The sequence below is a fragment of the Triturus cristatus genome, chromosome 8, assembly GCF_964204655.1.
Source record: "Triturus cristatus chromosome 8, aTriCri1.1, whole genome shotgun sequence".
Lineage (NCBI taxonomy): Eukaryota > Metazoa > Chordata > Amphibia > Caudata > Salamandridae > Triturus > Triturus cristatus.
The window spans coordinates 1,181,282,547-1,181,310,221 of NC_140591.1; the positions used below are offsets into that span (position 1 = coordinate 1,181,282,547).

The 27,675-nt window shown below is 44.4% G+C and overlaps 1 protein-coding gene across 2 annotated transcripts in view; it reads left to right on the top strand.

Moving 5' to 3' along the window:
* SLC9A7 (solute carrier family 9 member A7) overlaps nucleotides 1-27,675 on the top strand; it is a 424,975-nt gene that overhangs the window by 167,212 nt on the left and 230,088 nt on the right. For both annotated transcript variants that reach the window (XM_085622857.1, XM_085622858.1), the window contains exon 2: nucleotides 1,731-1,930. In XM_085622857.1, the coding sequence (XP_085478983.1) occupies nucleotides 1,731-1,930 (200 nt within the window). The remainder of the gene's footprint in view (nucleotides 1-1,730; nucleotides 1,931-27,675) is intronic.

Genomic DNA, 27,675 nt, shown 5'->3' on the forward strand with positions numbered 1-27,675 from the left:
TCAACTTCTGTTTCATTGTCCCCGGTCCTTTTTACAAAAGTTTTCTATCCTTATGAAGATTGTTCTTGACCGTTTCTATTCTCTCCCCTCTTCCATATCCACTTCTACTCCTCCCCCTCTCCTTCCAATTCTTCTTACTTTGCCCAAGGCTTCTCTTATCTATAAATTCTTTTCTTCCCCCAATCCTGCACGTAATAAAACTAAATTAGAACTCTCTTGGGAATTGGATTTGGGTTCTTCCTGGTCTGTTGCTCTTTGGGATAAAATTTGGGCCAGATCTTTAAAAATTTCTCGTTCTGCTTCTCTTACTCAATCCCTATTTTATTTTTATCATCGTCTTTACCGTTCTCCTCTCTCTCTATCTCGTTTTTCTCCATCTATTCCTAATGCTAACTGCTGGACCTGTGCTTCGCCTATGGCTGATACTTTTCATCTCTTATTTTTATGTCCTTCTGTTTTAAAATTTTGGGATAAAGTTTGGTCATATATCACCCATATTTTTGATCTTTCCTGTCCATATTCTATCCCCCTCCTTTTTCTTGGCAGCCTTTCTGACTTGCTTGATATTCCTCCACACTCTCATGGTCTCTACGACCTCATGATCGCTCTTGCCTTCCAACACATTTCCTCGAACTGGAAATCCCTCACCAGCATCTCTATTCAAGCTTGGTGGAACGCACTATGCCACACTCATAGACTTGATGTTTCTTTTGCCTCTTCCTGTAAGCCACCTCGTAATGTGGATCTTTTCTGGTTACCTCTCACTTCATATTTAGATCTTTTGGCCACGAAGAAGGTTTCACAAACTAATTCGGAGAACTTTAAACCACCTTGAAATATTTATTTATTTATTTATTTATTTTTCTTTTCTTTTTTTGACTCTCTTCTTTTCTGCCGCCTTTTGCTTACTCCTCTGGTTTATTATTATCTATATTGTATTATATTTTATATTTTATGTACTGATCGTGGATCACTCCTGTTTTGCATTCCTTAATGATTATTGTTGACATGTTTTAGCATTAAGTATTATTTTCCCTTCTTCTTCTTCCCTTTTTTCCCACTTTCTTTCTTTTCCCTCCCTCCCTCTTCCCTCTTTTTCCCCTTAAAAGTTTATAAAAGAAGCTTTTTCGGTTTTTAAAATGATATCAGCTATGTTCATATCTTGTGCTACTTGTTCACTATTTTATGTTTTCTCTTGCTGATATTTTCCTGTATAATATTATTTCAATAAAGCTTTTTCAAACACTGGTGATGATGCAGAATGCACGAACCTGTACCTTCGAACGTTCTATTTGGCTAATTAAAGTGAATTGTAATTTTCACATTAAGACATTAATTTCATAGGCCATCAGCAGAGTTATGAAGATATACGTAAGAGGAAGATGTCTCACGATAACTGGTAAAGTTTAAAACTGTTGTGAAAGTAGCAGTATACACATTCTATGACTTTACTGTTATCAGGCCTGAGGCAAGGTATGCAAATATAATCGCTTATGGTGCAACAGGTCTTTAGTGCATTTTTACATGTTTTATCTGACCTCGCCATTTGGAGAGGAGCTTTTCAAATTTTTAAAAAAAATAGTTTTATTAGTAAATTTTTATGAAAAACAGAGCTTTTTAATTTTCAGGCAAATTGCAGCAATATAATGTTTTTCAGAATTAATGGCAGTGACATCTGAAGATGACTGCTGTCCCTAAATAACTCTTTGCCACCATGTTTTCGCTTCCAGGGCTCTTGGTGGGGGTCATCTTGAGGTACGGCACTCCATCCACCAGTGGCCACGACAAATCTCTCAGCTGTTCAGAAGAAAACCGCGCATTCACCACCCTGCTCGTCAATATTAGCGGGAAGTTCTTCGAGTACTCTTTGAAAGGCGAGATCAGCCCGGAGAAGATACACAATGTGGAACAGAACGACATGCTACGAAAAGTAAGTCCGCTTGTTGTAATTTATTTTGGGGCTGCCTCACATCTAGGAGTAAAGGAATCGGGCTACTCTTTTAGGTACACTTGCATGCGTTTGTGATTCGGCCACTATTACTCTTATCTGTCCAAGGTGGGCAAGTTTACGTCCTAAGGATATTCGCCCCCTTATTTTACCCTTGAATTCTAGACAAGCTATGCCAGCATTATTATATTGGCAGTCTTTGGAGAATCCCAATGTATGTTATTATATCACGTTTCTTAGTGGGTGTGTATCAGGCTAATTTATGATTCTTACATGAAATGGGTTTCTAATGAAATCTCTACTTTTATGATTTGCTTTGTCAATCAAATAAAGTTAATTTGATGATGATGATTCGGCCACAAAATGTCCCACTCCTACTAGTAGAAGTGTAAAAGGACGCAGTCCTCACTGTTTGTACGAATGGTATATGAATATCTCCTGAATATTCTCATTTTAATCTCATTTTAGATGTTTTAGGACTAATTCATAGTAAGAGTGCGTAAAAGAGTTCTACTTTACACTTCCCAATTGTCCTTGTGAATAAGTCCCTTTGTTGTTTTGTAAAGGTCTGGGTCTCACTTTACACTCACTTCACAGCACTCGGTATAGTGTAGGAACAGAAGTGGGCAAACCCAGTGCTTAGTTAGTAAATGTGTATATATATATATATGTGCCAGGGCTCTCCTCAGGAGGCCACTGCAGCTTGCACCACCGACTGCCCCTACCAGCTCTGCCCATCACACTGCTACCAGTGTAACAATTCAGAATGTTCAAGGCCCCCAAAGGAATAGGAATGGTTTAGCGGCAGGTATTAGTTGTTTTAAATGCATATTGAAATAATGATCAACTGCTCTGTACTTTTTTAAATTACGCCAACAGTGCCATCATGTGGCAGCTGGTCATAAGTGCCATTGTTGAAAATTAAGTGCCGAGCACCGGGAACCACTGGCTCAATTAAAGTACTGTGTAAACCAATAAATTCATAGTGAGAGAGAGCCGAGGTAGTGGCAAACCAAGGGTATGGCTTGGCCTTAAGAACAAAAGAATTGCCCAAGCCATCAAAAGGCATACCATATACATCACACAACAGATGACATAGATCTAACGTGTTTACATTTTTGGGGCACAAAAGATAAGTGTATTGATTAATCATATTGCAATTTATAGCTTAGTAGCAACTCTACGAATACTTAAGAAATAGCTGGAATACTTTGTCTTGCCTGAGCCAATGACAATTAAAGTTTTGGTGTGTAATTTGTAAATAATAGTGTTAGTTCGAGGCATGTGGGCTGCTGAATTCATATCTGTGCATAGATCGCCGCCTAGTGTTGGGTCCGGATGTTTGCACGTTGTTGTCCTGGAAGAGTCTTCGAAGTATCCTGGGATAGGTGACTCCTCCCCTGGACTACAGTGCGCATGGGCATCCTCTCCATCCTCAGATTGTTTTTTTTCCGCCATTGGGTTCGGATGTGCTTATCTTGACTCAAGTTAGGAAAAACTTTTTCAAGGCCAAAAGGCCTTTAGTTCGCGTCGGTACTGTTCCCGATCGGTATCGATAGTATCTTTGTTAGTTTACTAACTTCCAGAACCAACCTTTTCGCATCTTACCCGACCATCGACCAGAACATCGACGATGGAATCGAGGACACCATTCAAGCGGTGTCCTGTATGCAATGCGAAATATCCCCACATCGACGTCCATCCGGTGTGCAACAAATGCCTTTCACCGGATCACGACGAATCTACATGCATGGCCTGTGCCCGATTTCGGTCCAAGAAGACTCTCCGGAATCGACGAGCGGCGAGACTCGAGGCGCAGCAAGCGGCACCGGCCCCGGCCGACATCTTCAGCGCCGAGACCGAGGATGTCGAAGAAGTGGAGAACCTACCCTCCAGTCCCGCTTCCGAACATGACTCCGGATCGGAAGACGTCGACGAAACACTCTTTCGCAGAGATGAAGACGACACCGAGGTAGGAGACTACAATGAGGCCTTAGAGGCCGAAGAGAGTAGCTCCGATGACGAGCAAGGCCTACCCGTACAGACTGAGGAAATCCCAGTACAACAGTCTATGGCTCCGGTCGAGGGATCGCCTTCCGGCCTTACCCAAGACCTATCCCGCAGTTCTTCGGCCCCGCCCTCGGGCCCGGCTACGGACATTCAGCGGCAGCCATTATTGCCCAAACCGGCTGGTTTCCCTTCTTCGAAACCGAAACCAAAAGCGGTATTGGTTCAACCGAAACCGAAAGTAGCGCTGGTCGGATCGAGGCCCACCACACCTTCGACGCCAGCAAAACCCGTCGGCACCGAGCGCACCAAACGAGACTTCGGTGCCGAGCTCGATGCGGCCGATGTCGGAGTCGACATAAGGAAAAAGACCTTCGGTGCCACCAAACCTACTCGGCTCCCGGCACCGACGCAATCGGCTCCGACCCCAAAGGTCAAGCTGCCTGCTGCGTCTCACACCGCTTCAACGGCACCACCAAGGCCACACTCATCGAAGACGTCGACGGCCAGTCGACGGCCATTACCGCCCCTCGACTCGATGTCTCACCGGCGCCGAAAAAATCCACGCCCACCTCTACTGAACCGGTCGGCGCGAAGGAATCGATGGCGCTCCAGGTGCGACCCGTTGCGACGCAACGCGCCAAAAACAAAACGGTCCTTCAAGACACGTCGGGCTCCGAGCCGATAAAAGCTCCAACAGCCTCTTCGGCACCAGCCAACATTACTTTTGTCCTGCCACCATCCACGGCCCCAAAACTATTCCAAATCAGGACACGGGTCACCCACACCACGATTACTCCTGCTGAACGCTCTCCTGCGGAGACGTCTCCATCACATCTCATCGACGCCGACACCGGCAGGATGATAATCCACAAACGGAGAATAACTTCGGAGCCAGCTTTGGACTCCTTCCGGATCCCGCTTAAAAGAAAGCTGCCAGTGGCTTCAGAACCAGTTCTTTATGAACCTCTCCATTCCCCCTACAGGGATCCTCAGTCATTCTCTCCCACACACTCTGACACGGAGGCTTTGGAGGACTACATGAGTGACCAAGTCCCCTACCCCGGAGACATGGACCTTGAAGGCCACCAGGACCCTGATCAAGCTTGTGATGACCCTGTAGACTCAGGTGCACCTCTGGATGCACAAGACCCGCAACTCTATGGAGCAAAAATATCTCCCACAGAGGACACTGCCGCGTTCAACGCTCTAATTGAACGTGCTGCAGCCAATCATGGGGTGCAACTTCACTCTGACACCGTCGAGGACGACTTCCTTATGGATACTTTCGCATCCTCAGAACGACAAGTAAAAACTCTGCCCATGTTGAAGGGTGTCCTCAAACCAGCAAAGGACATCTTCAAGGAACCCACTAGGGCAAGAGTGATAAACCCCAGGATCGACAAGAAGTACAGATCGGCGCCTGGGGACCCTACGTACATTAGAGGCCAGTTACCTCTGGACTCCATTGTAGTTGCGAATGCTCGCAAGAGGGCACACTCGCAAACAACAGGTGATGCTCCTCCCCCGGACAAAGAGTCCAAGGTGCTAGAGACCTCCGGCAAACGGGTTGCTGCCCAGGCAGCTAACATATGGCGCATTGCCAACACTCAGGCGCTCCTCGCTCGCTACGATCGAGCGCACTACGATACACTAGAACAACTACTCCAACATCTCCCTGACCAATACAAAGAAGGTGCAGAGATCCTCATCAGGGAGGGACAACTACTCAAAAATACATCCATTAAGTGTGCACTGGATGCCGCAGATACAGCTGCCAGAGCCATAAACACTAGTTTCATGTTGCGACGACACGCCTGGTTGCGAATCTCCGGATTCAAACCGGAAGTACAAAACAACATCCTCAACCAACCTGTCAACCCCGACTACTTATTCGGCCCGGAGGTTGACACCACCCTAGAGAAAATAAAAAAGGACACAGACACTGCAAAGTCCATGGGGGCCCTACAAACGCAGTCCTTTCGGAGCGGCTCCTTTCGTCGCCCCGGAAATAGAGGAGCAGGTAGAGGACAGGGGTCACAGCAAACATACAACAAGGGCAACACACAAAGCACCTACGATAAAAACACCCGGGTGGTTATCGTGGCTCCAGCACAAAGGGCAGAGGACGCGGCTACGGCAACACCAGGTCCTCCCCCAAGAACAAGCAGTGACGCCCTCTCCCTTCCTCCCGACCATATAACACCTGTCGGGGGAAGGCTACAAAGGTTCCTGTCCACGTGGAACACCATCACCACGGACAGGTGGGTCACAGATATTGTCAAATACGGTTACTGTCTAAAATTAACCTCGACTCCACCCACAATACCTCCAAAAAAACGTCCTATGTCCTCAGAGCACTTAACGCTCTTACAGCAGGAGGTGCAAAGTATGTTACTAAAAGGCGCGATAGAGGTCGTACCCGTCCACGAACAAGGCACGGGAGTGTACTCCCTGTACTTTTTAATACCGAAAAAGGACGGGTCACTCAGACCTATATTAGACCTGAGACCCCTGAACCACTACATTCTTTCCGAGCATTTTCACATGCTCACTCTACAGCAAGTCCTCCCGCTGCTCAAGCAGAGAGACTTTCTGGCCACACTGGACCTCAAGGATGCGTATTTCCACATACCCATTCACCCCTCACACAAGAAATACCTCAGGTTCACTGTTCAAGGGCAGCACTACCAATTCAAAGTCCTTCCCTTCGGCGTCACAACAGCACCCAGGGTGGTCACAAAGTGCCTAGCTACTGTGGCGGCACATCTACGGAGGCAGCACATACACGTCTACCCTTACCTGGACGACTGGCTCGTTCAAGCGAAGTCAGCCCAGCAATGTGCCAGCCACATGTCTCGCACCATTCACCTTCTTCACAGTCTGGGTTTCTCACTAAATTACCCAAAATCCCATCTCCAGCCCGCACATGTACAACAGTACCTAGGTGCGACTATAGACACTCTGGCGGCCACAGCTCAGCCAAATTTAGTGAGAATCAACAGCATGCAAATGCTGGTTTCCAAGTTCAAACCACAACACTCCCTTCCCGCGCGAGTGTTCATGCAGTTGATAGGCATGATGGCCTCCTGCATCTTCATAGTCCCCCACGCGAGACTACATATGCGCCAGCTTCAGGAGTGCTTAGCACGTCAGTGGAATCAGGCTCAAGGACAGTTGAAAGACCTAGTGTTGGTGAGCGGTCGGGCATACAACTCTCTGCATTGGTGGAATCCACAAAACCTTTGCAAGGGCCGACCGTTCCAAGAGCCTGTTCCACAGATAATACTGACAGCGGACGCGTCTCTCCAGGGATTGGGAGCTCATGTACTCCAATACACAGTGCAGGGACTATGGACACAACAACAAAAGAAGATGCACATCAACCTTCTAGAGCTGATGGCAATCTTCCTGGCTATGAAAGCATTCAAAGTACACTTGTGCAACAAAGTCGTGTTGATCCGAACGGACAACATGACTGCCATGTACTACATACAGAAGCAGGGAGGAACACACTCTCCACAGTTGTCTCATCTGGCTCAGAGCATGTGGAAGTGGGCCATTCAGAGGAACATGTTCCTCATGGCAGAACACCTCCCCGGCAAGGACAACCAGATGGCGGATCTGCTCAGCAGACACAGCCACCAGATGCACGAGTGGGAGTTACACCCATCAGTACTCCAACCGTACTTCCAGCAGTGGGGTCATCCAGAGATAGACCTATTCGCCACAAGCGAAAACGCAAAATGCCAAAGCTTTGCCGCCAGGTTCCCACATCCGCAGTCGCAGGGCAATGCGATATGGATGAACTGGTCCGGCAGATTTGCGTACGCTTTTCCCCCAGCACCACTGATACCGCTGGTGGCACGCAAACTCAGACAACACTCACTGACACTCGTCCTGGTTGCTCCAACGTGGGCACGTCAGCCGTGGTACACCACCTTTCTCGAACTTTCCGTGGTGCCGCATCAAAGGCTGCGGATCAAACCCGCGCATTTGACGCAGAACCATGGGGAGATTCAGCACCCAGATCCGCAACAGCTGAACCTGGCAATCTGGCTCCTGAAGTCCTAGAGTTTGGCTACCTAAACCTGCCACCTGACTGTATGGATATCATTAAGGAGGCCAGGAGACCCACTACCAGAGCTTGCTATGCAGCCAAATGGAAAAGGTTCGTCATTTATTGCAATAATAATGACATTAACCCGCTAGACGCATCCATCCAAAACATCATTTGTTACCTCTTACACCTATACCGATGCAATCTGGCGTACACCTCTATACGTGTCCATTTGACCGCAATATCAGCCTATCTGCAGACCAGGCAGCACCTCTCTCTATTCAGAGTGCCTGCCATCAAAGCATTCTTGGAAGGACTCAAACGAGTCATTCCACCTAGCCACCCAGCCCCAATGTGGAACCTCAACTTGGTCCTCACACGCCTGATGGGTCCACCCTTTGAACCTCTACACTCATGCGAGATTCAATTCCTTACCTGGAAAGTAGCTTTCCTAGTAGCGATAACTTCTTTACGAAGAGTTAGTGAACTCCAGGCACTAACCGTCCAAGAGCCATTTATACAGGTTCACGCCAACAGGGTCGTACTCCGTACCAACCCCAAATTCATGCCCAAGGTGGTATCGCAGTTCCACATGAATCAAACGATTGAACTGCCTGTTTTCTTTCAAAACCCACAGACTGTCGCAGAAAGGGCACTCCATACACTAGATGTAAAAAGGGCCCTCATGTATTATATCGACCGGACCAAACCCTTTAGGAAAACAAAACAGCTTTTCGTTGCCTTTGCCCCACACCACAAAGGTAACGCTATCTCCAAAGCAGGTATAGCCAGATGGATCGTTAAATGTATTCAAATTTGCTATCAAAAGGCTAAACGCACATTAACGATTCCACCACGAGCCCACTCAACACGTAAGTTAGGGGCCTCCATGGCTTGTATAGGAAACATTCCTTTGCATGATATATGTAGAGCAGCCACCTGGTCCACTACACATACATTTACCAAACACTATTGTGTAGATGTGCAATCAAAACAGCAGGCAGCTGTAGGACAGGCTGTTCTCAAAACTCTTTTTCAGACCGCTGCAGCTGGCACTGGTAGCCGCCGCTAATAAGAGGGCACTGCTATATATTCTATGCACAGATATGAATTCAGCAGCCCACATGCCTCGAACTGAATATGCTACTTACCAGTATGCATCTGTTCTTGGCATGTAGGGCTGCTGACATTCATATCGCCCTCCCTCCTCCCCGGCGCCTGTAGCAGCTGCAGCTCTCAGAATTACTGTAAAGCATGGTCATCACTTTCTGTATCTACTCCATCACTGCCACAATGGCGAAAAACAATCTGAGGATGGAGAGGATGCCCATGCGCACTGTAGTCCAGGGGAGGAGTCACCTATCCCAGGATACTTCGAAGACTCTTCCAGGACAACAACGTGCAAACATCCGGACCCAACACTAGGCGGCGATCTATGCACAGATATGAATGTCAGCAGCCCTACATGCCAAGAACAGATGCATACTGGTAAGTAGCATATTCATTACATATGCAGCAACACAAATTGTCTGAACTGATTTACTCCCAAATTTTACAGCTGACAACAATAAAGAATTGGGGTCATAAACGTGTTTTCCTAGGGTCACACAAGTTGTTCTAATGTGGAAGCTGGTATTTCCGCCCAGGTTTTCTAAACCTAGTGTGTGCAGTTTAGTCGTAGCACTTACCTCGTCCTCTTTCTTGCTTTATATGAAAGCTAGTTGTGTTTTAAGAGACACATTTGTACACAATAGTCAGTATGATCTTTAAATTTGGCAAGTGTAAAAATCACATGAGAAAGCTAACTTGAATTGAATTGAGTTAAATAAAAAATGCTCCTTTCCTACCTGTCTTGGGGTAATCCGGATGTTATTCAGTCACAGGTGAATGTGTTTTAAATTAATGTAAATCATTTTGGCAAACAACGTGGATTAAAATTGCGTCTGTGTTTGTTCTAAATGATGGAAAGTTAAGTAAGGAAGTTTGCGCACTCTGTTTACATGTTAAGGTAAATCACAGTGCTTGACGATTTGTAAAGAAGCCGCACGCCTGAATAAAGGCTATAAATGCATTAGCAAGAGATTAAAGGGACATAGAACGTGCCATGCTGTTTGCAGTGAGATGAAACAGGTTAGGAATGCGAAGATGAGCTGGTAGCAGTCTACTGTGCATACTTAAATTGTGTTGTGCTGTCTTTAATTTAAGATTCATGTTCAGTCAACTGAGGAACTGCACTGTTTGAGTTTTAGTCATTCTGGCGCTGTGTATCAGGAGCTCTTTCATTTTATAGGACCGCTCTTGCTGTCTTTTTCCTTTTAAAAAACTGCATAAGGAAGGTGGAGGGAGGGCAGTGGCAGTGCACCTTTTCGTCTGTGACTCGCTCGTCCTTCAGTTGGGTTCTGGAGGTGGAGCAGAGACGGACCTTTAGCTCAAGGAAGGCCGGTCGTGATTGGCTTAGAGGTAGGACGTGCCTAGTGTCTAGACGCAGACATTGGAAACAGGAAGCTTGGGTTCTTGCTGATGCTGCATGATTCGGCCAGATGTGTGATCCTGGGCATCCCGTTTTATCCTACTGTTCCTTGGTACTCATATCTACAGATTGCCAGTGCTAATACGTAATTCGCAGTGTGATGTACAAAACGATTGTTATGCATCAGTTTTGTAGCACCAACTGGACAACAAAAGCGGGACAATACCCGGCCTATATAAATTGCAATTCCACAAGCAGCCGCTTTGTCTTTCTGTTTTGAAGTGTTTTTTGTTTTATGGTTTGTTAGATTGGAGTAGAGTGCTGAAGTGGTCTTCGGTAAACTACCACCATCCTTCAATGCCTGTATTACTCTAATGCTAAAGTCATTCATTGTAGTATTGTGCGCGAACAGCGCCACCTCTTGAGAAGTACTGGGAAATGCAAGCATAATTTCCAAAATGATCACTGCCGGCAACTTCAAATGTTTCTTTAAGAGGAATGATGGTTTTGATTAATGGTTCTCACCTCAACTGCAAATAGCTGACAGTTTTGCACTGCGTGTCCTTTGAACTCCGGGGGCCATATTGCACTTTGGAATTACAGAAGGGACTTGAGATGTTTACGCAGCCCCTCCTGTAAAATGGATCACTATGGCGTAAAACGTTTGGCTGGCTGCACGAAGCCATTCGCTCACTTGCATAGGGTGTATTGCTCTCTGCAAACGAAGAAAAGGCTTTGCCCTTGTGTCTGTGCTGAATTACAGATTCGGGCGCAAGAGCGGACAAACCGTCGGGAGGTGCGCTGATTGTGTGCCCCAGAAGAGGTGGTGTATAGTCAGTATGCTCATTATGCCTTGAAGGAAACCTTTAGGAAGAGGTGCAGGCATACCTGGAACTCCCTAAAAACGCTCTGCACACACTGCTCCCACCTGCGGGGATCCTTGCTTCCTCTTAAAATGGAGGATGGGCGCACTGGCAGTGAAAGATGGAACCACAGTTCCAAACTGCGAATCTGTCTCTCACTAACCAGCTCTCCCCAGGACAGGGGCAGACTGTCAGAGAATAATGCATTTCTTCTGTAATCGTCACTATGCCCCAGTCTGTGCTCGGTGCACCAAGGCAAGGGTGCTCTATGGCGTTGACTGCTACAGTGCAGCGGATAGATAATACAGCCCCTGGTGTAAAATGCATCACTGGTCCAATTTCCTTCCAAACGTTTGCCATTGATTTTCATGTAGCGCCAGGGCTTTAAGTGAGCTCGGTCCTGCCGGTGCTCAGCACCGGCAGTTCTAAAAAGCAGGTGCTCTCCATTTTTGCCCTCACCCATAGGATAAAAAAATACAAATCTTCACTCTGCAGCAGTACCACCATTCACTGCCTTTGATGTAACTTCAAAGAGACTCGTTATATTTCTTTCACAGTCTTATCATTACAGAACTAACGCGTTTTCAGTGTGCTCTACAACGAAGCCATAGTTGTTGCTTATTTATCTCATACAACTAGCAACCATTGACAAAGCCAATAGTCCTGGCTTGTTACTTGTGTTATATATCTGGATGCGATTACAGAAGCAGAAAAATACCAGTCGGAGGGCACACTATGCTAAGCACAGATTTTCAGCTTAGGTGTTTCTAAGCCATGCCTTTATTACATCGACCACTCCCCTTTGAGAGACCCCCAGTTGTTTCATAGCACTTAAAGCCCTGTGTAGCGCTTCTTATCACTCGGCTGCTTGTTCTGAGCTGTGTTTTTAGACTTTGTGACCATTACTTCACCGCATTAGTTAGCAGCGAGGGAGCCATCCCACCAGCTGTGATGCTCATCTCAAAGTACTCTTAAGTTACTAGGCAACACCAACATCGGACTGATGAACCCCAAAACGCTTACATGCAAGGAGTGGTAGATGGCATGGCCAAGCTTGGTCTTTCACATCACGATGCAGGTCATACCCTTGATTTCTCTCAAATGCTATACCGTGGCATTACTGAATACCAATTTTTGTCTTCGTCTGACTACGCTCTTAGGTGGTTTTTTTTTCCATACTTGACAAATTTAGTAGAAGGAGAGTAGTTTCCTGAGTAAAAAACTCTAATATATTAAAAGTATGTGACCTGTTGCACGCCTTCCATGCTGCGGCTTGTCCATTCTCTGGCATCCCGGAATCCTGAAACACATATACCGACTTATAACAAATGGCTGCCAAAGTGCTCTGGTAATAAAGAGGCAGGGTGCTGAAAGAAGTTCTGGGATGCACCTGTGTGCCTGTGGAGAGGTACTGTGACGACTAGGGCACCATTTCAGTAACCCCTGATGACTTTTCTGTGCTTCTTGTTAACTTTTGCTCTCTACTGATGACGGGCTAAACCCAGACACACGTGTCTAGAGATAACAGCACTACCTGCACCAACTTTGGTGAAAGACTACAGCAACTTTGAAAGTAAGCGTACTGCATTTACCAGGATGCAATTGGGTGATCTGTGCTGGGATGAAAGGCAGTGTGCTCCCTCCCCCCTTTGTTTAAAAGGCTCCCTTGAGCCAACGAGCTGATGAGCTCTCCTGGGATGCACCTGTGTGCCTTTGGAGAGGTACTGTGACCTGTGAAGACTTGGGCACCATTTCAGCAACCCCTGATGACTTTTCTCTGCTTATTATCTATTGCTCTCTACTGATGACGGGCTAAACCCAGACACACGTGTCTAGAGATAACAGCACTACCTGCACCAACTTTGGTGAAAGACTACAGCAACTTTGAAAGTAAGCGTACTGCATAATTTACCAGGATGCAATGTGCAACTGTGCTGGGATGAAAGGCAGTGTGCTCCCTCCCCCCTGTGCTGAAAGAAGTTGTGCATACCTGCCAACTGAAGTGTGCGTCATAGCTATGAATGCAGCTATAATGTGGCCATCTCTAGAGTAAACAATCATTGGCACAGCCAGTAGGTTTAGCATTTTAGCCCTATTGGTTATACCAATGCCTTTTATTTATGCTATACCACATCCTCAGAAATGCTGATGCTGTACAGCACAAACAAAAGGAAAGAAAGAAATTCAATGATGCAACGGTGTCATTTTATGAGTGCATGTATGTGTCATGACTATGCACGCAGATGTGTCATGATGCATGCGTGTGACTCAGGCATAATTTTTTTATTAGTAAATGGGCTGGAATCCATTTGCCTGGTCTCTAGAGAATAAAAAATAGGACATTGTGGGTGGCAGAGAGGAGGGCAAGAGAGCGGGTGAAGGTAGCAGTTGGGGGAGGAAGGGAAAAGAAGCACACGAAAGAGGGAACAACAAGGAGGGTGATGAAGGTGCACTCGAGGCAGAGAAGAACAAGGGTTGAAGGAAAAAAAGGAGGCAGATGAGAGGAAATAAAGTGCACGGACGAGAGAGAGCTTTACGGAGAATGGGGGAGAGAAACACACAAGGGAGACGGCTAGCAAACACGTGCACTCTCATGAAAAAAAGTGAGCAGTGAAACGACACAAGTAAAGAGGCGATGTTCCAAGGTAAAGACAGACACAAGATGGATAAGGCAAGTTATCCAATAAGAAGCAAGCAAATGAGTGACAATAAAGCCAGCCAATGATGAGCAATAGTGGGTTTTAAGCACACTAAGTTCTTGGTAAGGTGACAATAGTTATTTTTCAACCAGACAGCTTGCACTATCTGGTAGGCTCGACCTAAAAAGGCTGAATTTCAGTCAGGCTAAATTGAAGCCGATAATCCATCCAGCATATTCACACCTATCAGTTGATAATCTGATGTCCTTCAGCAATTGCATTGCCTCACTTCAGGCCACTCAAACCACTCTTGACTAGACTGCCAAACCTACTTCAGTACTTGTTCGAAACTTCTTGGGCACATCCTCACTGGTTTCAAAGGACACGGTAACCAAGATCATTAACCACCTAATACCCTCTCTCTCCCCCTAGGATTGCTGCAACATGAAATCTATCAAACTGTGCTAGTCTGCTACCATGAAGATCATCACAGTGTCTGTCAGGCATGCCATAGTATGTGTTGGTGCCTTAGAAACTTACCATGCTACGGTTACTGTCCTGCTTAAATAAACAACCAAGGATCAGAGGACATGGGAAACTTCAGGCTGAACTCTGGCCTACCTTTATTTCAAATATCTTTGAAGTGGTGGTTACCTGACAATGCACTGTTCCGCTGGATTATCAAGAGAGAATTGCTCACGGTAGGGACCATGTTCAAGATCCAGCCTAATTCTCCTTGACCTCTCCGCAGGCTTCGACATACTCGATACATTGTCTTGTCCGTTGATGGGAGGCCCCTTGAGGAAATTTTGTGCAGCACTTGAGTCTTTTGAATCAGTTTACACTCAGTAAGTGAAACAGGGGCCCTTTGTCTGAGAAGCTTCCAAAGTTGCTTGTAGTTTTCGAAGCATCATCTTTATCTGCAGTTCTTTTATGGACTCTGGTGATCACCCATAGCAGCCCCAGCATCAGGTAATGCATAGATGCATATGACACTTAAATTCGCACCAGGTATCTGTAAAAGTACTTATATGAGAAGCAAAGCGAACATCAAAAGAGAAAGAGTGGTTCACAGTGTTGTCCATATGCAAATCTAAGGTCTTGTGGAGATTTTTGGCATATGTAAACTCTTGAAAATTTGGCTCTTGAGAATGCAGGAAACCATATTCCAGCTACCCTTTGGGAAAAGCAGGCCGCAGTGCTATTCCGTGAAAGAGGAAAGAAGAGCTCACAGATATCAGAGGAATTTGCTCCTTGAGCTTGGACGAGGAGTTACCTGCATCATGACACACATCAGAATTAATATCCGCATGTATTATGGAAGCTAGATCGAATGGTGCCCAGGACTGACCAGGCTTGCAGCTTCAGTGTGTAAAACAGACACTGACTACTGGACCTGTTGCTTTCTCCTCAATTTAATGCCTGTTACTTTACAGGACTGATTTCACTTTCCTAGAAAGGATCAATACTCTGCCTGCTACACACAAAAAGAGTCCAAGATCTGACCTATCTAATGTCTGAATAATCGCATTGTTCGATATAGAGGCCAACATGTATGCTACATTACTTCTGAATGATCTTCTATCTTTGGCAGAAGAGAAAGAGCCCATTCCCTGCGATTAATAAGTCTCACCTTAGAAAACATGACCCTTCCTATATTATCAGGCACATTCAAAACAGCTTCCCTATTAAATCTTCTTGCCTGCTTTGTAGATTTTAAAACTGCCTTTTACAGTGTTGATCGAAGTAAGCTTTGCATAAGCTTACCTTAGGAGGGATCGCTAAAAAACTGTTAAAGATTATTCAGGCATTATACACGGATACCTGGATTCAGGTTAAGCTTAGCGATAACACCTTGCTTTCAAAGAAAATGTTCACTAACGGAGGTCTCAAGCAAGGATGTTCTTAGGACGATTAGATTTAATCTTTGTTTCAGATATTACCAAAAGCACTGGTCAATGCAAGAGCATGCCCACCAAAAATTGATGGGTTTCCAATACAAATGCTCTGGTAGGCAGATGGTGCTGATTATTTAATACCACCAGCATGGGTCTTCAACAAACCCTCAGAAGGCTAGAAATGTATTGCAGTGACAACCATCTAGAAGTGAACCACAGGAAAGCTCATGTACTTTTGTCAACCAAAAGAAACTGGGGAAAAGATAGCACTGGCTGATTTATGCAATCGAACAGACATGCAGCTACCGAGAAGCTTTGTCATCTTCTCAAAAATGGTTTTAGATGAATTAGAAGTGGTTTCTATAACTAGTGCTTTAAATGGGCTGCTACTGTCAGGTACTGAGTACCTGCACTTCCACTTCTTTATTTTGAGGAGAGGGCCTGCAATTCTCCGCAGAGTTACAGTACTTTTAATTGAAGAGTACTAGCACTGTCTATAGCTACATACACAGTGAGAACAGTGGCAGGGTATAAGATCCTGCACCAGAGTCTTCGGCTCGGAGTTTCCTGATACTCTGGTCCTACTACCACACCGTACGCCAGACCTGTGTATGGAAGAGGAGTCTCCACGCTGAATAGATTGGGCGATTGAGCGCATTCACTTATTGGTGTGGTAGTAGGACCCGCTGAATTGGAAAGAGGAACGTGGGCCAGAATATGTACCTACAGTAACTCTGATACTAAATTATAAAAGTGTATATCCTAAAATTTGAAAGTGTCTAGAATGAGTATCGGGAAACTCCGAGCCGAAGACTCTGCTAAACATTATAGTTGCCCTGAAGAAGCCTGAAAGGGTGAAACGCGTTGGCTGTTTTGCTGCTATACATACAAAACTGAAATAAAAAAAGACTAAGAACATTTCCGGCTACAGAAATCATTTCTTCTGTCATCGTCCGTGATGAATGAAAGAGATTAACTCTTTGGTCATTATAGCATTGCCTCTCCCTTCTTTCTGTATAACTGTCTATAGCTCCAATTAATAGCGACAGCCTTCCATTATATAATGTCTCGCCAATGACAGTGTTTAGCTTTGTAAACTATTCAGAGGCCTTACCGCATAAAGCTGACATAATTCTATTAAGAAATCTCCAAGCTTTTATATCTGAAATTAATTGCATTCTTAAGTGATGCGGTCTTTTATTTTTAAGCAGTGTATTGTTAGTGCATCAATGCCTGTTTATGCGTTTCTATTGTGATTTGCAGCAGTTTTCAATAGCTATGCAATAAATATCCATTATTACTGATTAGTAATTAATATGAATAAAGACAAACAGTAAACTGGAGCCAGTTTTATTTGTAACTTGGGCAGTATCTTCTAATCAAGGATGTGATTCTGCATATAAACAGCGTGACTAAGAACGTGTTTTAGGATCCACAGAAGGATGCTGTTCCTCAACAGTGAAATGAGGGGAAGGAGGAGGAAGACAGTCGAAAGGGCTGATCAGCTGGATCGAGGGGCTCCGATTAATCAGAAGCAATAGCTCTCACACACCCATATGGGTGCCATGCTTCATCATCGGGCAGCTCCTCGTTAGGCTGGCACTGCAATGCCCAACAGCCCCTGGTGGGGACTCTGCCGGAGAGATTTAAAAATAAGATGCTGTGATGAAGTATGTGAGTGATGGTGCTGTGAGTGTAGATTTGCTGAATGTTTGCCTAAAATGACTGAGGGGTGCCTTGCTCAGTTCATTATGTAGTTCTCTTGAAACGAGTAAAAAAAATAAAAAAAAATAAAGGAGGCTGTCCTGGGAACAATAATTCTTGGCAGCTTAAACAGTGATGTAAACAGGGGTCAGCATGTTTCTTGTCTTACGTGGTCCAAAAGGATCTTCGGCAATTCATCAGGACCGAATGTTGAACCTAACCTACACCTGATTGGGAATATAGCGGCATATACACGTATTACTATATTTACCCAATCATAAAATCACCCATATGGTGTCAACGATACTTTATACGGTTTAAAACAAACATGTACCGACCTGTACGGAAAAAAGACAGCCGATAAAGATGCCACTACCATGGATAGTGCAGTGACCTTTCCCCTCATTAGATAATAAATGCATTATGCCATTATTGAGAAAAACATTCCGCAGGCGAGATCACGACTATCAGTGAAGGGTGAATAGTTAAAGAGGAAAAGCACACAGGTAGATGAAACATACATGACCATCCACAACACAAACCTAAGAACCACGCAAGTAATGTGGTGCAGCAGTAAATTCACAACTACATGTAATAGGGATCTAACCCTATTCGAGTAGAACTTTTGCCCTTTTGGTTAGGCAGAGGACCGTGATATGCTGCGGGATAAACTGGTAACAAATGCATTTAGAGGTTTGCAGCCCGGGAGCTGCACTCCGCGATCATTCCTTGCCCGTGTCTAGGTGCTGAGTTTCTTGATCGCCTGCTTTTTTGCGTGTAGTTGTTTGAGAAAATCTGACACCTGCGATGAGTTATCAAACATCACTGGCTTATACGGTGCTTGACCTTTTGACCGGGCTTGGTGGGGCATGGCATAAGCCATCTTTAGTTGAATCAGTTTCTTTTTCTGCTTGCCCGCCAGCATAAAGTTGGGTTATAGCAAAACTTTGCTTGCTTTGTATTGGAGGTCACCATTTTCCTCTGCGAACTGGAAAGCACTGTCGCGGTAGTTCAGCAGCCTGGCAATTATGGCTTGGGGCAATGCCCCTGGAGGCAGGTGTGCCGCCAGTAACCCGTGTGCTTGTTCTGGGACTCTTCTATGTGTGAGACTCTTTGTTCTAACCAGTCAAATATATTGCTTATCTAGACGTGTGGTCACACTGTCAATTCGGCGGTTCAGAGCATCCATTTTTTTTGGTCTATGAATTGTAGGCTCTGCTGCATTCCCACAAGCAGTGTTTTCATGTCAGTGTCCATTGCAGCGTCTGCGGGCGCACCACTTCTTCTGCCAGTTGACTTTGGTCCTGACCCTGCATGCGGTCCACACACTTGGTCTCAAATGCACGCTGTTGCTGTATGGTTTTAGTTTGTTTCCCCCTTGATGCCTTGCTGGGTCCTAGTGTGGTCAAAACTTAAGCAGTTTTTGCTTCTCTGTTAGGGTAGCTCATCCTGCTGCACCTGGGTCAGCTTGGCCCGCGCAGTGCCGCAGGGCCAAGTGCAGTAGGCTGAGAGTTTCTAAGTCCAGCACCGCCTGGCGCTTATAGTTGTTTCAATAATAGTGGTTTCAATGAGCTGCTGCTCCGGGGATCCACCACCCTTGGGGCACGAGCAGTCACCCACGCTGGCCCCCTGTAAGGCTTTTTCGGCCTGGGCCCGATGTGTTAATTTTGGCTCGTGACATACTCCTGGTCGTTTATCCTTGGAAGTGTCCTTATCTCTCAGGGCCTCACTAGGTCCCCACCTCCCAGCAGATCGCCTCCAGGGTTAATCGCTGGTGAGAGGCCTCTCAGCGCTGCAGCTGCCTTTCACGGCTGTTCCTTCTATTTAGCGCCCAGGTCTGCCACCTACGCGGTGCCCCACTCACACTGCAGGAGGCCTCAGCGATGCCCCTCATCTTAGGGCTCACCTCAGGAGTACAGCCATCACCAGCATAAGCTCTTGACCTTGCTGCACCACCTCTTCGAGCAGCTCACCTCTGATCCCGAGTTGCTGATGCCATTTTGGTGAGGTCTAGTTTAACCTAAACCAGGCAATTTAGTGCAGAATTGTTTTTTCTGACTACTTCATCGCTGCGTTTGTGGACACCGCCCCCCATTCTAGTACATGTGGTCTGTGCTATCAGTCCGGTATTTACAGTGTTGTATCTTGGCGTTGCCGTCCCCTGTCCGGAGGAGCGCCTCACTTTTTACGCCATGTTGATTGTTGGCCAAGCCATTCCCTCGTAGATGTATATTGTGTACACATCCAGTTGAAAAAAGTGGCACATCACTACCTACCACCAAGAGTCCTCAGCTCAACCCTTCTTCATGACCTATTATGTGTTAGTATTAACACATGAGTGTGCTCAAACGGATGCCCCACTATGTACAGACAGGGCCCACAAAACAGAAAATGTGCACTCTGTTCTGAGTAATAGTAGAGACGTAACCTACAGAGTGAGATGTTCTGGCAGCTACACCTGCTCCAGGACGTGACCACCTCTTAAGCCCTGAGGCCTAACTCGATGACCAAAACAGGAATATTTCAACAGCATGAAGTCTAAAACAAGCACACACAAAGAAAGAGCAAAAAGTATGACATTTTAGCTTTGACAACCACATCTTTCAGGTTGATATAGGCTGTGCTAATGTTTTTTGTTAACGTTCCATACCAGTCGTTTTTCACATCTTTCAGGTTGATATAGGCTGTGCTAATGTTTTTTGTTAACGTTCCATACCAGTCGTTTTAGAAGTTTGCAGAGACTCTTGGGTACATGGATGAGATATTCTCCAGAATATATGTGTGACTTTGGCGGTTTAACACATTTAAAGGTGTTTTACCGCAATGTTATGTGATACTCGGCATATACATGTATTCAAGGTGTTGCTGCTTGTAGCACTGCATAATGTGACATTCTCCTCCTGCAATCACCTGGTTGTGCAGGCTTCACCAAGCTAAATAAATCTGCACACTAAGACCTCCACCAAGCATCAAGAACAAGGTCAATAACTCAAATTCAACGGTAACAGGTTGTAAATAAGTGAGAGTGCTCTCCACACTTATCAGTGGCGTAGCAAGAATCCGATGAACCCCAATGCAAGCAAGGAAAATGCCCCAGACCGCTGGTTGGGTAGCAAAATAAAGCAATAGTCCAATTTTCTCTGGGCCCCTGAGGCCTCTGGGCCTTGGTGCCACTTCACCTGTTACACTTTTGATAAGTGTCCTCGTTTTCAAAGTCATTTTCACTTTTGAGACTTTACAGAGAAGTGGAACGGTGAACCCGGAATTATAGCAGTCCACAGATCCTCAATTGTATTTAAAAATATTTGTTTTATTCTTCCTTTAATGCATATTCCTAAAATCAAGCTATCCTGGCTGAAGAGGGGTGAAACCCCGAAAACCGGTCCTAGGATGCTTGTTTCCAGTCCAGGCAGGACCTGGCTTGGCAATTCGCGCTGGACTGATCCCATGAGGCACAGGGTCAAGACTGATTTGCATATGGCTGGGTTCAAACTGGAACAGCATGGTGAGCAAAAAAACGATGGATTTAGGCCCAGATCTCTGTACTGGGGTGAATGTATGACATTGTTCTGCATTCTGTCCACCAACTGTTGTTTTTGCATTTGTCACCCCGAGTGGGAAGGGTATGCCCAGACGTGGGTCGCGTGCTCTCCATGCCACTGGAATCAAGCTAGCCTGGCTGAAGAGGGGTGAAACCCCGAAACCGGTCCTAGGATGCTTGTTTCCAGTCCAGGCAGGACCTGGCTTGGCAGTTCGGGCTGGACTGTTCCCATGAGGCACAGGGTCAAGACTGATTTGCATATGGCTGGGTTCAAACTGGAACGGCATGATGAGCAAAAAAACGATGGATTTAGGCCCAGATCTCTGTACTGGGGTGAATGTATGACATTGTTCTGCATTCTGTCCACCAACTGTTGTTTTTGCATATTCCTAAAATTACCATACAATTGGACATCCAGCTAACGCGTTTCATTAAAAAAATCATGTAACTTCGTCCGGGCTTTAAATAATATGCAAAAAACTCAAAGGTGAAACCACACACTGACGTGTATTGGTACATCAAACAATACAACATTTGTAAAGGCAGACGAGTCACACAATAAAAAACCATAACATAAACTAACGTACAACAAGGCAGCAATCAAAAACACAACACATTAAGTCCATAATCACAGAGCAAAATAACTATGGGAACTAATGTTCAAGAAAACCCTACAAGTGAAGAAGACCTGTTCCATTACTTATCCTGAAATCCTTTAAAAAAGATAACAGAGAAGATAGAAGTACATCAAATGAAGTTTGTTACAAAATTATACAATATTTAGTAAATGTTGACCATACCCAATGTTGTCATATCAAGTTTCTGATACCTCTCAATATTTCTAATTATAATATTACAGATCCTATGTTACAGTCAGTCACCCCCATATGTGGGTAAAAAATTAACATACCTAAAAGATCATTTTTTTTTTTTTTTTTGTAGAAAATATTTTATTGATTTTTACAAACATAATAAAATATAATCCACTTTTTCCAGCTTTACAGCATAATGCGCGATGGTACTTGTTTCCTATCATACAGTATATTCTAAAACTTTGTCGCTCATGTGAGAACCTAACCACCTTTTGTCCTCGCAACATGCCCAGCACAGCGTTTAGTAGCATAGCAAAACACCAATATATTATTAGAAGACACCCATTATACACTGACGTCAGATCGACTCTGACCGTGGGGGTTCACATATATTTCCTCTAAATTCGTTCCATTTGCCCCATATTCTAGACCACTTCTTGGGGCATCCCCTGTGCATGTATACTGCTCTTTCCGCCACCATCACGTAGTCCATGTCATTCCTCCATTGTTGATATGTGGGGGACAGCCCGAGCCCCAGTTCTGGGCTATATTACGTTTTAATTTGCGCATCGCTATACGCGCTGGCTTCCCGTACCACAGTAAAGTAGTGACTTCCGCGTCAATTGCTTTGAAATATTACGGGGGGACCGGGAATGGAGTGTTTTGTAGGGCATACAGGAATCTTGGTAACGCCATCATTTTAAAGAGGGCAGCTCTACCCAGCGACGTCCGTGGTAAAGACCTCCAGTGTTTCACATCGCGGCGGAACTTTGTTAAAATATCTTAATATTCTTTATACTCCTGGTGCAGAGATGACTGAAAGCAGCCCCCAAAATTCATTGTTCAGAACAAGTGAAAACTATAATTGGACAATCTCCATATTCATGAGACTGAACTGCCAGAAACATATTCAGCTGATCCAATAATGTATGGGGAAATAGTGTCCCCTGTGTGATACCTAAAAGAATTAATTTTGGTTGAGTCCTAAGTCACCATATTAGAGTCAATAAAATCAAGTACACACTATGTGCAAAAACACCCTATACCACATCTCTCTATACCAAGAATGTGTAACCCAAAGCATACTCGTGTCCAAATTTATTGGCCAAAACGACCAAACATGTCCCAAGATACCAGATCCCTGCTTTGTGGCATCTTTTGTTCTCACGTAAATCACACGATCCTCACACGGATGAAAAAAATATATTCATGGTGTTCTCAAATTGCACTAATCCCAAATATCAATAAAAATGCCAATTATGATAGTTCCGATTAACAGGAAACATTGCCCGAGCATCAAATATCTCCTGCCTTAAAATGGCAACATTCTAATCTCCACCAGTAGTAAATCCTACTGGGACATCATAATTTGTTTACACATTCCCGGGAGGTCTCAAGCGACGGAACATAAATATTCTCAGCCCTCCCGTCTCTTAGCGGGAAATAAATGCCCGGGGCACACCCATATAATTGCAGTTACCAACAGTCTAAGAAACGTCTCAAATCAAGGGACATAGATACTCGTAATCCTCCCTTGTTGATGAGACATAAATGCCCGCGACACTCCCATATAGTTGCAGTTACTGACAAAATAAATAACTGACTCGCCTGTATTAGCGGGCCCCTCATATGAAAAAGTCTCTCACCATATAGGACACAAGTAAAAACATGGTCACTCTAAAACTACTCCAGTAACTAAGTACGCATAAGCAGATTCTTCCAACTAAATGGAGACACTAGTGTGATAGTATACGAGTCCAGTGATAACGCCGTACGTTTACATTAAGTTTTTCTACGCTTGATATTAAAGAGCATATAGCATGGGTAACAAATATAGCTCCACCACATATTTCCACATAATAGCTGACATCGTACGCCGGCACTCCCCAACACCCTCTGCATAGCATAAAGGCCGCTCTCATCTTAGTTCGTATCAAGCTTGACCCTCCATGTTTCTTATTGGAACTTTAGTCCCCAATAGTAATGCCTTCATATTAAAAAAATGGTGCAATAAGTGCATTTAATCAATCACACCTGATTCTTAATGTCAGGTACCTAACATGACCCAAAAGCATAGTAATCGGGCAGACAACACAGCTGCCATTTTGGAGTGGGGAAAACGTTACGTCGGTGGTAGCGGATCACATAGAATGTCATCACTTAATCCAAAACCATAAAAAAAAATAAAAACCTGCTGCCATCTTGAAGTGGGGAGATAGTAACATAGTTGTTAGTGAATCAAATAAAATATCGTCCAGAAGAGTGTCCTATGAAGTCCTATGATGGTGAATCTATATTCGTCAGTATCAGTACGATCACCTACCCCGGGGAAGATGTGAAATTACTCCTAATGGTGATATATAGATATATATAGATATATAAAGATGTATGCAAAAAAAACAACCAACATCATATGGATGTGGACACAATGGAAAATAGCATAAAGTTAAAAAAAAGTGTCCAATATTAAAACAATTATAACAATCGTATATATATATCATTAGAAAGGGTCATCCTAGTACACCATAACAGGTAAATAGATCACCAAAGGGAGCTCCATAATCAAAGAGTTGTTCATTGTCAACAAAGGTTCTAGGGGCTGCCGTGTCTTCACAGTGTGGCAAGTTGTAATAATAAACTGGGATCCTCCGAATCCGTTCCCAATACAACAGAACATTATCCCTAGCCTTAGTTCCTGATCTCAATCTTCTGTATTGTAAGCACAAGAAAGGGCTATGGTATAATTGACCAAAGATGAAATCAGAAAAAGATATCTGCTATTACTCTAGATACCCAGGTTAAAGAGTTCCATCTACAAGACAAACATAACAGATTAGTGAAGTGTACTATCATAATCTTATCCCAGAAAATGATGGAATTAATTGTCCATGTTATGTCCCTTAGTGGTGGCTCTTGAATAGCATATTCATTCGGCTTCGGTTTGAGCTATTGGCATTGTAAATGACTGCCTTTAATTTATGTTTTGAAAACTTGCAAGTGGTGCATAAACACGCACTTTGTACTTGTAGTCATTGCTTACAAGAAGCATTGCTGGCTGTAACTGCACCTCTTTTACTGCCAGCTTTGCTTCTTCTAAGCAAGGACCATAAGTACAAAGTGCGTGTTTAGCACCGCTTGCTGGTTTTCAAAACCCATAAATAAAATACATTGTTATTTGTAATGCCAATAGCTCAAACTCTTGCAAATGCGGTACCTATTGCATTGCAAATGCTTGTTATTTACTCTTGACTAGACAACTAGTGGATATTCTAATCAAGATTTGCTATTTGTGTTTAATAAGAATTAAACCACCTATAAAGATATTTTGCTCTACCCAAGAAAGAACACACTGTATCTAAATGTTGAATGTGTTGGCCACAGTCCCTCTTCGCAGAGATATAATTGAACTGTAATTAAAAGCACAAGATGGCTAGATGGCTGAGCGAAGCCGAAGCCACAGGGGCAGACTTAAAAGAAATGTAATTGGTTTTCTTCCAAACTGCATCAGAGATGCTGCCACATGAACAAAATTAAATTTGTTGCCTAAAAATACTACATACGCATGCAGCTCCGAGCCTAGCTACAAGTCAGAATGTGTGTGGAGGTTCTGCATGAAAATTACATGTGCTGCATATCAAAGGATTATTTTTTTAAATATATATATATATATATATATATATATATATATATATATATATATATATATATTACCTACTGGCGGTCGCCAGTAGGTAGTTATAGTTAGGACCCCTTTTCCATAGGAAAACCGCAACATTCTATTTGGAATAACTTTGGCGCCGGTCGACGAATCCTCGCGAATTTCTCAAAATAGGTGGGGCGCTACGCTCCGCTCCTACCCTGAAAGTCTCGGGGGGATTCGTCAAGCGGGGGCTGAGATAAAAGGGGGGTCCCAAAACGCGTTTTTCCCATGCATTTTTCCATAGGACCTTTAGACAGGGCTACAGCCCGAACGGCTGAACAGAATTACTAGAAATTTGGCAGAGAGGTAGTCCTCAGGTCAAGGAAGTGCCTTTTGTAGGTTTGGTGTAAATCTGTTCAGTAGATTCTGAGAAAATAGCCTTTAAATCAATATATATATCTGAGCCAGCTTACGGTACGCTTACCGTAAGCTTACCGTACGCGTACGGTGGCGTGTGCGAGCGCGATTCTGATTGGCTGTTACATCTAAGTAAACATTCGAATCGGTCGAAACCAGGAAGCGGCGGCCGCCATTTTCTCTCTCGCACTGAGAGTTAGGTTGTTAAATAAAACCAATAAACATGTAATGGGGCTGTTTAGACAGCTCCCACACACATAGCCATGATGAGGGAGTCCCCAAAGACCCCCCCAAGGCCAAAAATTGAATTTTTATTTTTTCGCTAATTTCGCCGATTACGCTTACCGTACGCGTACGGTAAAAAATGTAATAAAAAAAACACTATCCACACTCTCACCACCCCCTGTGTTTTTGGTGGCCGCAGGCCACCAAATGTGCAGGGCTTATTAAAGGTGTGAAAAACCACAATATTTTAAACAAAAATAATAAAAGAAAAAATTATCCACACTCTCTCCACCCCGTGTGCAAATGGTGCCCGAAGGGCACCAGTTGTGCATGGCTTATAAAAATTACGAAAAATTAAAATATTACCTTTCAAAACGAAGTGCATCATATGTCCTCCATGTGCGCACGGTGCGCGAAGCGCATCGTGCGTACATGGCCCATCTAGCGTAACGTGGGCACGCGGTGCGCGTAGCGCACCGCGTGCCCACCGTGCGTGCACGGCACTAACTGCGTAAAGTGGGCGCGCGGTGCGCGAAGCGCACCGCGTGCTTACTGTGCGCGCACGGAACGAACTGCGTTAATCGGGCGTGCACGCCACGAATGGCGTAAAGTAACTTAGCATTTAAAAAACCGTACAAATTCACTGAAAAAACCATAGGTTTCACACACGTTATAGTTAGGAATTAGCATTTAAAAAACCTTGCAAATTCACTGAAAAAACCATAGGTTTCAGACATGTTATAGTTAGCGGAAATTTTACTGATAAAAAAACCAATGAAATTCCCCCGTTATAGTTAGTGCAGGCAACTATAACTCACGCGACCGCAATCTTCTGCTGATGACATATGTGTCTTTATGAAAAAAAAATATTTGTAATATATGTATAGCTAAAAATTTATGGAAGAAGACATGGGCAAATAAGTGTCTAAATACAGTATTAGCATCAGCAGAGGATTGCGGTCGCGTGAGTTATAGTTGCCTGCACTAACTATAACGGGGGAATTTCATTGGTTTTTTTATCAGTAAAATTTCCGCTAACTATAACATGTCGGAAACCTATGGTTTTTTCAGTGAATATATATATATATATATATATATATATATTTGTGCTCAAATAATTAAAGGAAAACTAAACTTTGTTTTTAAACGCAAGTACTATATATTACTAGTAGAAAGGTGATTTAAAACTACAATCACAAGGTATGTTGGTGTCTCCGGGCACTGGGAGGGGAGGGTGTGGACGCTTATATCAGTCTATGTGCCTCCTGGCCTACAGACCGAAACCTTTAAAGATCTAGGTACAATTCTTCTTTGCATTCCCGGACGGTCTTGTGGTCATCGGGGGTGACTTCAACGCAGTGGTATCCGGTGCTTTAGACCGCCACCCACCGCGTGAGATTGGTCCTTCTTACAGATGGTTGCCTAACTTTATGGAGGCAATGGGGTTGGTG